At 39.5% G+C, this 16,360-nt stretch overlaps 2 protein-coding genes across 3 annotated transcripts; both read left to right on the top strand.

The window, feature by feature from the left end:
• Window positions 1-323: 323 nt before the first annotated feature.
• On the top strand, window positions 324-11,726 carry dhx33 (DEAH (Asp-Glu-Ala-His) box polypeptide 33). 2 transcript variants are annotated; one of them, XM_044141427.1, is made up of 14 exons: window positions 324-875; window positions 1,730-1,814; window positions 2,034-2,088; window positions 4,126-4,286; window positions 5,634-5,861; window positions 5,943-6,113; window positions 6,238-6,423; window positions 6,505-6,616; window positions 7,187-7,346; window positions 7,459-7,547; window positions 7,641-7,768; window positions 8,590-8,793; window positions 8,874-8,960; window positions 10,250-11,726. In XM_044141427.1, the coding sequence occupies exons 1-14, from the start codon at window positions 844-846 to the stop codon at window positions 10,556-10,558; spliced, it is 2,007 nt and encodes a 668-aa protein (XP_043997362.1). In that variant the 5' UTR covers window positions 324-843; the 3' UTR covers window positions 10,559-11,726. The 2 variants fall into 2 exon arrangements, with proteins under 2 accessions (XP_043997362.1, XP_043997361.1); XM_044141426.1 differs by lacking the exons at window positions 324-875; window positions 1,730-1,814; window positions 2,034-2,088 and adding an exon at window positions 3,545-3,925.
• Window positions 11,727-12,646: 920 nt separating this feature from the next.
• On the top strand, window positions 12,647-16,024 carry LOC122845244 (complement component 1, q subcomponent binding protein). The gene is made up of 6 exons (XM_044141425.1): window positions 12,647-13,060; window positions 14,137-14,287; window positions 14,627-14,720; window positions 14,866-14,961; window positions 15,187-15,312; window positions 15,400-16,024. Exons 1-6 carry the CDS (start codon window positions 12,808-12,810, stop codon window positions 15,547-15,549), a joined length of 870 nt encoding a protein of 289 aa, XP_043997360.1. The 5' UTR covers window positions 12,647-12,807; the 3' UTR covers window positions 15,550-16,024.
• Window positions 16,025-16,360: the final 336 nt, after the last annotated feature.

Raw genomic sequence — 16,360 nt, 5'->3', positions numbered from 1 at the left:
AACTTGGGGAATTGATATAAATTGAGTGAGAACAACAAAAGGCAGTCACTGTGTGGTGATATTTAAGCTGTTCTCACATCCACAGTCATAATGCTCTAGCAGAGCAACAAGAGCTACTACTGGTTCTTTTATGAAGGGAAAAGAAAAGGTTAAAAATATGGCCGACAGGTGGTTTTTCTCAGTCGAGATTGTTTTGAAAAAACAGTCTAGTACTAAGGATCTGGAGGAGTATGTTGCAACTGTGCTGTCCTGCATCCACTACTGCACAGACACTGTCAGCACAGAAAAATCCACAAGAGTGTATGCTGAGCAGAAGCCTTGGATTCCTCTGAGGAGCAGGAACGCCACCTTCATGTCGCGGAGAATGTGACGCTGTACAGCGACCAAGAAGGACTTCAGAATGAGAAACAAGGATCATATCTGGAGGGAGATGTGGCAGAGTGTCCAGTCAGTTACCAATTACAAACCCAGTAACAGAGCTGTGGACGATGTTTCTTTGCTTAATACTTATTTTCTCACCTTCATCCGCTGGCAGCATGGAGTGAAACATGTTCTAATTCATGTTATCTCAGTCTGCCTGAGATCTTCAGCTACTATCCCAAGACCAAGAGTCCAAAGTGTTTTTCACAGTAGAGTGTGAAAGAAAATGGCATCAGCTGAAAATGGCACAAATGTTGAAACTTGGGTCCCCAAATCGAACTGAGTCTACCGGACTACCAGGCGTGATTGTTAACATCCAATAGAAGTCGTCAGAGGTTGGTCTTTTATTCTACATTTTATCTTTTTCTTTTACGGCTCATCTTCATCAGGATACCTACTGCTCTGCAATCAGTAGCACTCATCATGAAGTATCACGTCAGAAGTCACATGATCAGGTGAGAGGGCAAGCCAGGGTGTCTTTCCTTTATTCTACAACAGGAAATACTCATGGTTGACAACAATCTGATTTGTGGACTTAAACACCACATTTCATTTTTCAATCCAATAGACACTGTTTGCTTTTCCCCATTGGTTTTCCATTTATTTTTTTCTTTAAAAGTTGTCTTCTTTGTAATGAAATAGAAGATATTCAGTCTATTAAATAGAGTCTCAACAAAGGTTTTGATCTGTTTACTTTTTGGGAGACTGCACCCAATTCCAGCTGACCCAGTCTAATACCCAAATAGAACCAAATGAGTGCATACATGCTATGATAAATTATTCATGCAGTAGATTTAATTGCCATTAAAGATTCTCAACCAGTATAAGTACATATATAAGTATTTTTTTCAATAAGCAGTGAAGTGTCACCGAAGCCCAAGATTTTTGTCCAAATATGGGTAAAGACTCCACTATTCTCCAGACTACAAGCCACACCACAGGACACATCAGTCAGAATGTGCAGCAAGAAGAGGAAAAACATAATGAGTAGCTCTGGACTACAAGTAGCAGGACCAGCCAAATTATGAAAAAACTGCAAATTATAGTCCAGAAAGTACAGTACTTCAAAAGTACTTTAAAAGTACCTTGAAAAAGTCAGTGTGTTAACATTGGAAACACTTTAAGAGATCATAGCCTGGTAACAATTATACTTTCATACACTGACATAACATAATAGCCACCAGCTAAACCGCTGAATAAATCTTCAATTTGTTAGTGGGTGGGATATATCATATTGTTATGCTAAATAAATGACTGCATTGTCAAAGTTGAAATGATGAAAACACTGAACCTGATGATGAATTTCTAGTTTATATTCGCAAGAGGCCACATCCTGCCAGCCTTTGGCTTCGAACCAAGAGGATTTCTGGATGAAGCTGAAACGCAAACATCAGGTAAACTTGGAGAACCACATACAAAGCTCGGAGGATTAGATTGTCTAATAAAAACAGTGTATGTGTGTGCATTGTTGACACAGTGAGACAGAGGTGATCTTAATTCACTGCCAGGTCTAACCTTCTCTGCTCCTGTCTCCTAGGAGATTATTAACTAAACCTCAACAGGGAAGCATTTGCATTTGTTCAGTAATGTGGAGAGAAAGAAATCGATTGCAGGTCAGCAGAATGAAGCAAACTGAAGTATCGGCAGACGGGGTGGAAAGAGAGAAAGGTATTTCTACTTAAGTCAATTAAAAGGAATTTGTTACACAATTTCCTGGTGGCAAGCACCAATTTCTCTGGAATATCTAAGCATGTTGGTGCATATTGGTTTCATTTCCTCCAATTGTAATAGTCCAGTGAGTCTGACAAAATAACATCAGACCATGACGGATGGCAGAGCGTGCTCCAACAGGAGCGCTGCTCTGAAAGAAGGTTTGACACATGAACTCTGGTATTTAAGAAATTTTTACACCTCATTTCTTAAGACAACTGATGACGGGTTTATCAGGCGAAGCAGAGAGTAACAGGATGCCTGTGTGATGGAGGTTAAATAGAAAGCAAAGTGTTAATTTATGTCCTTATTTTTTCCTACCTGTGCAAAATGTGGCAGAGGGGGATGTTTGATATGTTCAGATTTATTTTCTGCAATGGCCTGCTGACCTGCAGAACGTTTACCCCGCCTCTTATCTGATGACCTCTGGCGACCCTGTGAGGATAAGTGTGCCAGACAATGGATGGATTCTCATTCATTTTCTCTACTTCACTGTATTTCATAAGGTTTTTTTTTTTTCATCTTAACAGTTATGAAATGCAAAGTGTTAGAATAAGAAACTTTGACAAAAAAAAAATGTAAACACAAAGTATATGAAAACATCATTTTATCACTATATTTCTTCTAATAAAGTAGGAAAACTCTACAGCCATGAAAACACCAATTAGGCTGACTTCAAAATTCAGAAACCAGTGGTCGTGACAATTAAATAAAAAAAAAAAAAGGAAACTATGATAACTGTTTTGACTAACACTTAAAAATAATGCAGTCTGTGTTTAAATGATTTGTGCAGCATTGTAAAATCCACAAAATGCTGTAAATGACAGCTGTTTTATACAAGTATGAACAAGACATTTCAAATATAGTAAAGGTGTTTAGGAAGAAGCAGGAAAGAGCGGAAAATGTGACCCTGACCGATTCATGCACATCATGTTAAAAGGCTGTAGTGCAAAAAAAAAGTGGAAAAAAGAGATGATTTATAGTCTTTGTGTCCGTGTACAGTGTTGACACGTTTGACAGAAAACAGTAAATACTGATTAAATCCGTTATCTCTGTCAATGGTTTATGTCGCCCTCTGCTGGACAACTCTGAGAGGTGCTCATGTTTACATTATTACTGGCTAACATTACAGGGAACGTTGTGACACTTTTATGCATGTGATGAAACACGTTTATTCAGAGTACCGTGAAAACAGAAAACGCCCATGTTTATCAGGTCAATAAAGATTCATATTGTATGTATACATAAATATAACTTTTAATATGGAGTCAGGGCTTGGTCCTAATTATTTGACGACTTCATTTTTATTATTATTATTATGTGTGTGTATTTAATAGAATTGCATTTAAATAAGCCACTTTTAACAGGACATCGATAATATATATATATTTTTTTAACGAGCCGGTGACGTCAAACGTGTGCGCTTGAATTCGACCACGTGGTGACGTTTTTGCAGATGTAGCAAAACATCCGCATTGACGCTCGCGCGTACAGTCGGCGAGCACGAGGAAACTTTTCGACATATCTGCTCACCAAAACAAGCAGCCGCCGAGGTTTTCGTATCCCGGTTATTTCCTCCAGACCATGCCCCATGACCCCGACCTTCCTCCGGCTAAAAAATTCAAGCCGGGGTCCGTGTTTTTCCGCCTGGAGAAGAATAAACCTGGAATGCTGCTGCCCAGAAAGGGAAATGTGACCACACCGATTGACGTCCAGAGGAAACAGCTTCCAATCTACCAGGCGAGAACTCGGCTAGTGAACGAGCTGAGACAGCTTCATAATGCTATTGTTATAGGTAAAAACACAGCCAGAGCCGCTGCTGGCTTTTATAACCACAGTACTACGCTCACCGAAAGAGTAAAACGCTAAATGCTCATTTGTTTTCAACTTTTTGTAGTTTTGGGGAAACATTCCTGCCATCGTCGCATCTCTTGCGCAGATAATGTAGTTCCTGTGGTTTTGTCATTTTAAACATGACCCATTCCTTTCTTTCAGGTGAGACTGGCTCCGGGAAGACTACTCAGATCCCTCAGTACCTGTTTGAAGCTGGCATCGGCAGGCAGGGCTTGATCGCCATCACCCAGCCACGTCGGGTCGCTGCTATCTCACTGGCAGCCAGGGTGTCCGAGGAGAAGAGGACTCAGATTGGGAAGCTGGTATTGCATTTTATATTATTTTATTTACAATATAACAAGAGTGACAGACCAGCACGAAGTAGTGCATCAAGATTTACAGTGGTAAATATTCACTTCCCTGTACACTGATATGCTTAAATAAAATTTAGTGTCAGCAGTTGCTGTCATATCGCGTATTTAGGCCTACTTTAAGCAGTCCCTCCACGATGTTGTGATTTTTTTGTGTTTTTTTTGGTAATTGTTGCCGCCAAAAATGACTGATTTTACGCCATCTTTCTCATAAAGTTGCAATTCTGTTAAACTTTATTTTTACCATCATTTTAAAAAAAGCTTTAAATGTCTGCACACAAAACAGACAGTATTTTGACATAGTAAGAGTTAAAGTTCAAAAAATATTTTCAAGTACATTCTTGCAATGGCAACCTTATTACAAATGAAATCTTGTCTTGAGAAGTCAAAGTGCAAAAGGAGAATTCAGCATTGGTCATTCTAGTTAACATCAACAGTTTACACGGTATAGGCAAATCGTAGTCGGGATGCTAAAAAGTTTGGTCAAAATTCAGTGACTTGTCAGAAAATGTTAAGATGATTGGTCTTTTTTTAAAAATAAAAGTTACTGGTGAAAATGACAAGGAAAAAATTATTTTGTGAATGAAAAGTAGGTTGGACACCAAGTGAATTTCTATTAATAGTTTCAATCACAACTCCCTGGCTGTGCTGTTAAGCGGCAGAAAACTGTCGCTGCACATTTCCCTGAACACACCATCACCAATGTTTCACATAGTGTTGGCAGCATTATGCCGTGGGACAGTAAGTCCAAGATTTCCTCCAGAAAACTAGTTAAGCTCGGTGGTTGTGCGCTCAGCAGTCGTTCATCCACCGTTGCGTTTGTCAGTCAAAAAATGTTTGAAGTTAACAGGAAATTTGAAAATATCACTTGATAATTATGTGTTGTTGAAAGATTGGAAAATTAATACATGAACACCAACTAGAAAGTCTTAAAAATGCAAACATTTTAAAAAGACTTGAATAAATAAGAAATGCTGAGCCTGGTGGGGGCACAAGTAAAGCCTGGTGGCCCTCCAGGCTTATAATACACTGGGTGAAACCCTGGTGCCGAACTCATTTTCATTTTGGGTCGTATCAAAATCCTGAATGTTCTCTCAAAGGTCTGGTTGTGCCTGAATGTATTGATAAAACCCATCAACAGACTACTAAAATCTCAATAACTATACATCTATGCATCCGATAAGTACTTATTAAAATGAAATAATATTGAACATCTATCCATAACGATGCAATTTCGCAGTTTACAGATAAAAACAGATTTGATTTTTAATAATGCTGCACGTGTACTACTTCTTTAAGGTTGGCTACACGGTGCGTTTCGAGGATGTCACCTCGCCCGAGACGAAGCTGAAGTTCATGACGGACGGGATGCTCCTGCGCGAGGCCATCGGAGACCCCATGCTGCTGCGCTACACCGTGGTGGTCCTGGACGAAGCCCACGAGCGCACCGTGCACACCGACGTGCTGTTCGGCGTGGTGAAGAGCGCTCAGCGCAGACGCAGGGAGCTGAACAAGATTCCCCTGAAGGTGAGACGCCCGCCGTCATTTTATTTGTATTTTTTGTACCTTTTAGTCAAAAAGCGTCTGAAAAGCAGCTCCTTTCTGCAGGTTATCGTCATGTCTGCCACGATGGACGTGGATTTGTTCTCGGAGTACTTCAACAAGTCGCCTGTGCTGTACCTGGAGGGGAGGCAGCATCCCATTCAGATCTACTACACCAAGCAGCCCCAGTCGGACTACCTGCAGGCTGCACTCGTTTCTGTCTTCCAGATCCATCAGGTTGTCTTTCACACTCCGGTTAAAAATGATAAATCGGGACTTGTTGGCAGGAAAAAATAAATCAACCCAGTTAGTTTGTTAGATGATTCATTTTGACAAGCTTTTCCATGCTGCTTATTCGCAGGAAGCACCGCAGTCCCACGATATCTTGGTGTTCATGACAGGCCAGGAGGAGATCGAGGCTCTGGCCAGGACGTGCAGAGACATCGCAAAGCATCTTCCTGATAGCTGCGGCCCCATGGTGGTCATCCCTCTGTACGCATCGCTGCCCCCAGCACAGCAGCTCAGGGTCTTCCAGCCAGCGCCCAAGGTAAAGCAGACGGCAAACACGCAGGAAGCCGGCTGTGACGTCTAAAGCACTGAACGGTTCCCGCTTTTTGATGTTGTGTAGGGCTGCAGGAAGGTTATCCTCGCCACCAATATCGCAGAAACGTCAGTCACAATCTCTGGGATCAAATATGTCATCGACACGGGGATGGTGAAGGCCAAACGGTTCAATCCAGGTGAGAGGCTTCAGTCTGATGCATGTTTTCATACATAACCTCTTTATCTTCCCCATATCTTATTACCTTACAACTAGAAATGTCATTGCATTTTTTTTAAGATTTTTTTTTTTCTTAAATAAGTGGGGCTTGCATATATATTCAACACCCTGAATTGGCTCCATCACTTTTGAACATCTAGAGAAGGGACCTCCAAATCCTGGCCTTGAGGGCCGGAGGAGTCCTGTAACGTTTTAGATATAACCCTGGTTCAGCACACCTCAGTCTCAGCTGAATCACCTCCTCAGTTCGGTCAAATTCAGCACATCTAAAACCTCCAGCACTTAAAATAGACTTTGGAATCATGTAAAACCATGCTTGTCAAACAGGGTAGTGGCCCTGACATCAAAACAATGGAAACATCGGTGGGGAAAAAAGATCCAGATTTTTCTAAAGTTAAATCTTTAAAAACAATTCAATAACTGGATAAAATGGATTTATTGCCCAACACTAATTTGTACATTTTCACAGTATTTAGAATACACATAATGTCGCATAACCTCCTTGCTTCCGATGTGTTTTGCCTGTCAGACAGCGGTCTGGAGGTGCTGGCAGTCCAGCGAGTTTCCAAGGCTCAAGCCTGGCAGCGAGCCGGCCGGGCGGGCAGGGAGGACTCCGGCTTCTGCTACCGGCTTTACACCGAACAGGAATTCGACAACCTCACCCCCATGACTGTGCCTGAGATCCAGAGGTAGGATGCAGAGCCTCCTCTGCTGGAATTTCTGAATTATTCAGGTCCGACTGACGGAAGAGGCTTTTCTACTGCAGCTTTTCTCTCCTGTGTGTGTGTTTATATCCCCCAGGTGCAATTTAGCTGGTGTGATGCTGCAGCTTATGGCGCTGGGCATTCCTGATGTGATGAACTTTGATTTTATGTCCAAACCTTCTCCAGGTAAGAAGCGGTTGCTTGGTTATTCCTGTTCAGAGCTTTGTTTTGTTTCATGCGGTGGATCTGTCAGTATCGCTGTGTCCCTGTTTCACCCAGAGGCCGTCCGCTCTGCTGTGGAGCATCTGGAGCTGCTGGGAGCTGTGGAGAGGAAGGATGGCCAGGTTCTCCTCACCTCTCTGGGAAAAAGGATGGCCAGCTTCCCTCTAGAGCCCAGATATGCCAAGGTGCAATGTGCTTGTATGTAGTGCTGCGATGAACGATTATTTTAATTGATCGATTAATCTCAATTATTCTGATGATTAATGGATTAATTGGACATTTTTTTTTTCATTTAACCTCTTAAGCCTTTTTTATGCAATATTTGAAATACATTAAAAGATGCAAATAAATAATTCGATTCCTTTTTAATTACGGAAATAAACATTTGGTTGCTTAAAATGCAATAATGTGTTATACCTTTAGTTCACGCTTTTTCACTTGTAGCAAGGAATGCATCTGCAGCTAAGAAAATGCTACGAGGCCTCAGGCCTTTATGGTTGGTTTTTAGCATTAATACACAATGGGGATTATCTGTTTAATTTTGGATTATCCAATTAATAATCAGATAGCAAAAGGTGCCCAATTGGAGTTTTTTTTTCTCCACAGAATTTGAACCAGATGAAGCTAAAACTCGTACTTTGGAAATTTTGCTAAAACATATTTATAGTCAAAGAAGGCTTTTTTTTATCTTAAATGCAAAACATTTATATTTTGTACAGTTTTGGCGTAATTATTGCTCTGATCATGTTGTTTCAGCAGATACATGTATGGCTGTTTTTATATAGTTTATATACTCCTGTTAACGATTAATCATTTGCAAAATTAGTTGACGATTAATCCCATAATCGGTTAATCACCATTAATCTGAATTATCATTTCCCCCCTACTTTTACTGTAGACTTAAAACAAACATAAGGGGAACATTTGGAACCAACGGCATCACATGAACAAAATTCAAAGCAAATTTATCTCACCGCTTCCTCATGCGGGTTCCTCTCTGCCGCAGACCATCCTGCTGTCCCCGGACTTCTCCTGCTCCGAGGAGATCCTGAGCATCGTATCTCTGCTGTCGGTGGACACCGTCCTGTACAACCCTCCGGCCCGGCGGGATGAGGTGCTCGCGGCACGCAAGAAGTTTTCTTCTAGCGAGGGAGATCACATGACTCTGCTCAACATCTACAGAGCTTTCAAGAAAGTCGGCGGTAACAAGGTGGGCATGACGAGGAGAAATTCTCCGAAAAATGTCCAGAAAGACCACCGCTGACCAGTTTGAATTGTGTTGTGTTGTAGGAGTGGTGTCGGGAAAACTTTGTCAACAGCAGGAATATGGGGCTGGTGAAAGACGTCCAGGCTCAGCTCAGAGAAATCTGTCTGAAGGTACAAATCTGCTCATCAGAATGACATCTAAGAATCACATTTCAGTAGTTTATTTTATTGTTTCTATGTGAACTGTACAATTCCTGTTTTGTTGTTAAAATAAGATTGCATGTTCAGATTGGGCTTCTAAAATTTCTGTGCTTGTGAAATTCAGGACAAATATTGCCTGTGAGGAGTAGGATAGATATCAAACAGACCGGCACCCACCCTAGGGATTAAACCGTAATCATGATTAACCACTTTCAACAACTCACCAGTAGAAAAAGTTTGACCATCACTGTCACTTTGTCACGACACGTGCCTATGAATGTTACCTTTCTACTATATCACCAGAATAGCTAAAATTATGTAAAACATGGTATTAGTAGTGAATGGAAACAGTTGAAAGTCTCACTTTTCTACTGATAATGTTGGTCATGTTTTTTTATTTTCATTTTCATTTGTTTTATCTGCACCTCAATATGTTATATATCAAAAGGTTTTACTAATGACACAAAAGTGAAACTCTATTCCAATTGTCAACAGCCCTAAAAAGCAACTTTAAGCTGCCACTCCATGTATGGTGTATGGGAGTGAAGTCAAAGTACACTGACAAAAAAATGGTTCTCTTCTACAACTAGCCTCTGTGGGTAACAGAAGAGAGCGGTGAAGGACTTTATGGAGTTGATTGTATTAATGGAGGACACACAGACAATGTACAATGGTAAAACAATACATTTTCTTACCTCAGAAACTTTATGCTCACAAACAATACTTCTGGTTACATGACAGTCTGGATGCTGACTCCTCTTTCCCTGTCAGTATCGCTGTGTCCCTGTGCACGTGGTTCACATGCCGTGAACCACGTTTTAATGTTGCCTGTTAGTGGTCTCACGTCTACTGAAGAGGATTCAGGGAACTGAAAAAAAGAAGAATTCAGACTTTTTCATAAAATGTCTAAATATTGAGATTGATTACTTTTTTCCGGTGACAGTACTTGTTTTTTTTTTTTATATAAACATTCATAAGCAAGGCATTTTTGAGAAGAAAACAGCAACTGTTTTTACATGCACTTTCATTACTATGTTATTATTACTATAGTAATGGTGATTTCTTTTTGAGAAACCATGACTAAAAGGCTTTGTGTGTCAAAAGTATGTTTTAAAGGGGTGTGTTGTGATTTTTTTTTTCTCTTTCTTTGAAGATAGGTCAGGTTTTCCTAAACTAAAATGCAATGAAATTTAGGATTTGTTTTTCATTTTGCTTGTTAACTTGATCTTTTGACTTAACAAAGCACTTGTCTTTCCCAGCTCAACCTGAAGCTCGAGTCTTGCGGGGCCGACACGGGGAACGTCCGCCGCTGCCTCGCCCACGGGATGTTCATCAACGCCGCCGAGCTGCAGCCCGACGGAAGCTACCTGGCTCTGGACACCCATCAGGCCGTCGCCATCCACCCGTCGTCCGTCCTGTTCCAGGCCAAGCCGGCGTACGTGGTCTTCAACGAGCTGCTGCACACGTCCCGCTGCTACATGAGAGACCTGTGTTTGGTCGACGCAGACTGGCTGTTGGATGCAGCGCCGGAGTACTTTGGCCGCAAGCTGCACCTCACCAGGAGCTAACAGGACTGCACTCTTGAATAAATGAGGGACTTGTAAACCTTTTGGGGTCCACTACCTCCTAGCTGACATTGGATAAGAATGTTTCACTGCAGCTGTACAAATCAGCGTCTGTTGACTTCCTGCAGGCTCTGGCACCACGTGACGACGTTTGTTCTGTTTTTTTTTTTTTAATGAAATCTACTTCAGCTCTTTCAGGATCTGCATGCATTTCAGGGACACGGATAACTTCACTGGAGCACAGTTGGCAGGAATCAGAAGAGCCAAACTTCTGGACGTCGGCTGCACGTTTCAGTGTAACTGGATTATACCAATGACTGCTATAATCATTGCTATATTATAGCAATGATATAATATGTCATATATTATATCATATATATATCAAAATGTTAGCTTGAAGATCAGTGACGTCCTCAACTTTCTCAGCAGGTAGTTTTAGGTTTATAAGGATAGTCATTGAGAATTTTCAGCAAAGACAGTAAAATGTGTCATAACCTGTTGGACAGAACAAAATTTCATATTTGAATTAAATGAAAATATTTCTATATGCTGATGGCATTCCTACATTGGCTCGTGCATGTAAAACGTGTGGCATTGCATGTGAGAGGATGTGGCATGCCTTCTCTCTTCATGCTCTATTCCTCAGTGTGCATTGGGACAGATTGTTACCTTGCCAACACACAAATGCTGGGTTTTTGTAACTGCTAGACATCTAATGTATGCAGTGCATGGACATGATAGTAATAAAAAAAAAAATCTAAACTATAGGTTTTGTTGAAAATGATCACTTTTATTTTATACTGTGGACTCAGGTTTGTACAATATATATATATTTATATAAATGTATATATAACCTGAAAAAATTTATCAAATTCCAACTGTAGCTAATGTATTTTGAGGTTCCTGCAGAGAATTAAAGCTGCAGTTTTTGTTTTTTTTATTATTTTGACTGAATTTCTAAGAGATCATTCTTACTGTGATGTCTGTAACTAGAGGTGAAGCTTTTGAGGTCAGCAAATACTTCATGTGCATGCATGTAGTTTGTAAGAACAAGTGCAAGTATTGAATGAACTCATAAATTGTCTATTCTATATGATAATAATTTGTTAAAGTCTTGCCAAAGTTGTTTCTAATAAAAACTGTTTCCACTTGTTCAAAACACAAGTTTATTATGTGAAAGTATTGAATTATGTCCTCAAAACAAAATTAACTGAGATACTATTAATTTAGTTATATTTAAGAGATATGCAGGTTTTATTTACAAACCCCCTGTACATATTGACATACATTTTCCAAGCAGTTTCTTACCTTATTTTAGCTATTGTCCAGAGACAGTATCTCATCGTTTTTATAAAGATATTGCATATTTTGAATGTGTCTCTCACATTTATGAGAAAATGTCTCATATTTTTTGCTTTGTTTTCACTGTCATCATTAGAAAACTAATAATTTTGACTTGGGTGTCTCAGTTATGGAATAATGTCTCAATTCTGAGACAAGTGAGTTATTTTAGATCTAGTCAAAAAATATGATTTGTATTAAAATTCAAAAACTGGTCACTTTTGTTGGCAGTCATAAGAACAAAAGTTACATAATATAAAACATAAACAATGAACATTTGTAAAAATATAAAAGATAAAACAACCGTAATAAATTGTTTTTAGTCTTATTACAATGGCAAAATTGGGCTCTACGATTATTCATTTATGTCAAGGATTGCATCATGCATCTCGTAGGAAGTGATGGTACTGTTTCATGATCAGACACATGACCAAGTTGGAAACATATCAGTTTTAATGCGAGAAGACATTCTAGATTTGATTTGTTATTGGATATTTAAGTCACTGATTGAAGGAGAGAATGGTCGAAAATTATGAAACCATCATGGCTGAGCAGAAGCACTGCTTAATGTAGTATCTATTGTAGCCACAGGGGGCGCTGATCAAATGATTATTCTTCTTTATAAATAAATAGTTTTTTTAATTTTGGTTTTTCTTCCTTATTGATAAGTTGAAAATTGCGGATATGTTCAGATTAATTTTGGATAAACGGAATATTTTTTAAGTCTCTTTTTTTAATCGTTAAAGTATTACTTCCGGTGCAAACGCCAAAGTTAAGCTAGGTCAATGTGTCCTTCCACACGTGTTGCGTGTTTCTTGTAGCGGCAGTAGGAGTTGTGAGGCTCACAGCGGTCTCTTTGGTCTTAAGCGTAATTATCCTGTTACTAAAAAGCTTCTTACATCTACACAGTCATGCTGAAATCGGTTGTCCGTGCGGTGGGAGCGGCTGTTCGCCTTTCTTCAGCCGCTCCGTCAGCAGCGCGAGCCCTGCCTCTTAGCTACCCGGCGTTGCGCTCTTCAGGTTCGGCTACGATTCGGCCGTTCACCCGCTCATTATGGATGTTGAGTAACAACGGAGCTTCATCGGGATACAGGCCCAAGCTGTTGAATTCGAAAGTTTTAAATCCGTCTGTATCGTGTGGATGTGGAGGACTACACACAGAAGGTAAAGTTAGTGCATTTTACCCATTTAATTGAGTTAGCCAGCCAACCAATTGGCTATTTAGTTTTGTAGTAAAGACTTTAAATAATGGAGCCTAATTAAATGCCATCTGTGGTGCTCCTACAAACACGTGAAGCGTAACCTGTGTAGTCTCGTCTCATGTAAAGTCTAATAGTACCCTTATGCTAATTAACTGCCGTTTACCTTGAGATTTAAATTTGTTTTTAGCTAGAACTGTAAACGTTTAAAAATGAAAAGTACAGCATTAAGTTTATATGATTTGTTATGTACTAACGATAAAGAGCTTGGTGAGGGCTAAATGTCACTACAAGGACGTCATTGAAAGTGATGTAGGGCATCTGTGGCATCCTGGATAGATGCATTGATCTGACTTGTTCCGGTTTGTTTTCTAAGGGCACATTAGTATGAATACAGTCATATTTTGATAGTTGTAGTAGTTTTAAGAAAATGCAGGAATCATAAGGCAATTGGCGTTAATTATTCACATTCAGTGTTTTTTGTCAACTCTAAATAGAGTATGATGGGTATAGGTAGCAGGTGGATGGACGCATTTACTGGGTGAAAATTAGTTCTGGTTCACTTAATATAGCTAAATAAAAATATATAAAATTAGAAAATTTAGAGTATTTGAGCATCTGATCAAGAAAAATTAGGTTGACTTAATTTTCTAGCCTGTTGGTTGTAGCTTTACTATCTAGTGATGAGTGTAGGCTAATAATAATGAACACTATTTTTTCCCCGAATTGAATCAGTAACAGTTTATCATCTAGTAAGAATATATCTATTAAGAGTTTATTATAACATTTATGACCTAGCTGATCTATTTCAAAATGAAAAAGGTCATTCCACTGTTCCTAAATTAACAGGTATTTAGAGCTATAATGTAATGACATTGATATTTATGTCATATTTCAATTTTCATACATAGTTACACATAAAATATAGAATGACCACAATTTTGCTGTTCTGTTTTCAAATCCTCAGGCTGGGAGTACAGCAGTCTGATATTACCAAGTCAGTCTGACTATCTTAATTTATCTGTTACATATTTAAAACAGGTGACAAAGCGTTTGGTGAGTTCCTGTCAGATGAAATCAAGGAAGAGAAGAAGATCCAGAAGAACAAATCACTCCCTAAGATGTCAGGAGGCTGGGAGCTGGAGATGAACGGCACAGAGGCTAAACTCACAAAACAACTTTCTGGAGAAAAGTAAGGAAGCCAATATTTCTATTAAATGTCTTTCCACTAAACTGGCTTCATGATTGAACCAGTTTTATGGCTGTTAAAGCATTGTTTTGTTTTGTACATTGTTTTGTTGTCGTTGCTGGTTTCTTTACGTCTGCCTCCGCTTTCTGATGAAAGTAGTTCTTTCCTCTGACTCGACTCAATTGGTGCTGTTGGCGGTCCACTGGAACCAGTGCTACCAGTGCTGGAAACAGAAAGAACTGCAAGCATTAGCTGCAGTTTAAAGAAATAAAAAGTAGGTTTGGGAAAAGTCATTCTTTTAATGTTAATCATGTGCCTTATTTTTTTCCATCCCTACTATAGAATCACTGTCACATTCAACGTCAACAACAGTATTCCTCCCAACTTTGAGGAAGAGGTGGAGCAGGGACAGCAGCAGAAATCTCCTGAGGATGAGGTGAATCAAATCATTTTTTTGTCTTCCTGATGTAGTAATTGCTGGCTGTTTTTTAGATTTCCTTATTCACCTGAGATGTAGAATGCTATAGTTATCTGGGAATATGTACGTTTACCTCATGACAACTCTTGTTTTCATTTTACAGCCAGAAATTGTGTCATCACCCAACTTTGTCATTGAAGTTACAAAACAGGGGGCCAAACACTCCCTTGTGTTTGACTGCCATTTTCCTGAAGATGAGGTAAATAATTTAAAATATTAAAATACAATTTAAAATAAGTTGCATTTAACTTAAAAGTTATTTTTAATTTAACTTGGGTATTCTTCACAAGTCATGGAAGTTTTAAACTTGCATCACAATTGTGTGAAAAGTCTTAAATTTAACCCACTAAATCTTCCTGAAGCCATTGTATTGGGTATTAGTTTCTATTTACAGCTTCTGAATTTTTGTATGTGTGTGTTGTAGATGAGCCATGGGGAGGGTGAGGAGGAGAGCGATATCTTTGCCATCCGGGAGGTCAGCTTCCAGCCAGAGGGAGATTCAGACTGGAAGGAGACCAGTTACACACTCAACACAGACTCTCTGGACTGGGTATGAGCAGGAACAGTGAACTCATACCTACTATGCTGCATAGTATGTTGAAAAACATTAATTTTGAGCTGATACGTCTGTTTTCAGGCTCTGTATGACCACATGATGGACTTTTTGGCTGACCGCGGGGTCGACAACACCTTTGCTGATGAGCTCACGGAGCTGAGCACGGCCATCGAGCATAAGGAGTACATTAAGTTCCTAGAAGATCTGCAAGGCTTTGTTAATTGCAAGTAGTATCCAACGAAATTGTCATAGTTCTTAGTGCGCAATCTGACAAGGACGGTGGTATGACGGAGTGAAGCACTCGGTGATGGATGGATCTAAAACCACAAAGAGACTGAGTTGGTGTGTGGGAATGTTGCCAGCAGCCGCTATGCTGCGGTTGCTTTGTTATTATGGCTTAGTTTAAACCAGATTATTCAAATTTGTCTGGACATCATCATGACAGTTGTCAGAAACAATCATTGCTCTCGATTTTGCAGCACTTGACTCGGCTGTGTATGTTTAATGTGACCTGATCAGAGTTTTCCTTTAATAACTTTTTTTGTGTTCCGGTTTCCAATCATCATGTCTTCATGTCTTCCCCCCTCGCTGGCCAGGGAACAGAGTTCTTGCTGAGCAGTTGTGGTTTGTCAGATTCAGAAGGTCTGGTAATGGATGTTCTGTAGTATGAAGCTGTTCAATAAACAATTTGATACCCAAATGTAAATTTAATTTTCTCTTTTTATGGACATTTTACATATAAAGATATTAGAGGTTGTTCCTCCCACTTGTTTGCCTCTTTGGTATGTCAGAATAGATCTAATAATAAATGTTTAACAAGATGAGTAATATGTTTAGATTTTAATTGGGGTTCTTGCCCCTAGATGTCACTATATCCCACATAAAGAACACAGAAAAAAAGGTTTGGGTAAAAAATTGTTCTGATAAATAGTTTGTCCATTTTGTCTTTAATCTGTTGCAAGATAACAAAGGGCTAATGTAAATTTAAGTAGTGAATGTGCTAAAAAAGATTTAATCATTAGTTCTACATCAACTTTATTTT

The sequence above is a fragment of the Gambusia affinis genome, linkage group LG15, assembly GCF_019740435.1.
Source record: "Gambusia affinis linkage group LG15, SWU_Gaff_1.0, whole genome shotgun sequence".
Classification (NCBI taxonomy): domain Eukaryota; kingdom Metazoa; phylum Chordata; class Actinopteri; order Cyprinodontiformes; family Poeciliidae; genus Gambusia; species Gambusia affinis.
Note: the sequence above shows the minus strand (reverse complement) of the source record. Positions and strands in the feature narration are given on the sequence as shown.

Excerpts from the sequence above, each read along its gene's own strand:
- dhx33 (XM_044141426.1), top strand. The coding sequence starts at position 3,715 with ATGCCCCATGACCCCGACCTTCCTCCGGCTAAAAAATTCAAGCCGGGG. Across the intron at positions 7,347-7,458 it reads ACTGTGCCTGAGATCCAGAG|GTGCAATTTAGCTGGTGTGA; the intron begins GTAGGATGCAGA and ends TATATCCCCCAG. Across the intron at positions 7,769-8,589 it reads TAGAGCCCAGATATGCCAAG|ACCATCCTGCTGTCCCCGGA; the intron begins GTGCAATGTGCT and ends TCTCTGCCGCAG.
- LOC122845244 (XM_044141425.1), top strand. The coding sequence starts at position 12,808 with ATGCTGAAATCGGTTGTCCGTGCGGTGGGAGCGGCTGTTCGCCTTTCT. Across the intron at positions 14,288-14,626 it reads AAACAACTTTCTGGAGAAAA|AATCACTGTCACATTCAACG; the intron begins GTAAGGAAGCCA and ends TCCCTACTATAG. Across the intron at positions 14,721-14,865 it reads AGAAATCTCCTGAGGATGAG|CCAGAAATTGTGTCATCACC; the intron begins GTGAATCAAATC and ends TTCATTTTACAG.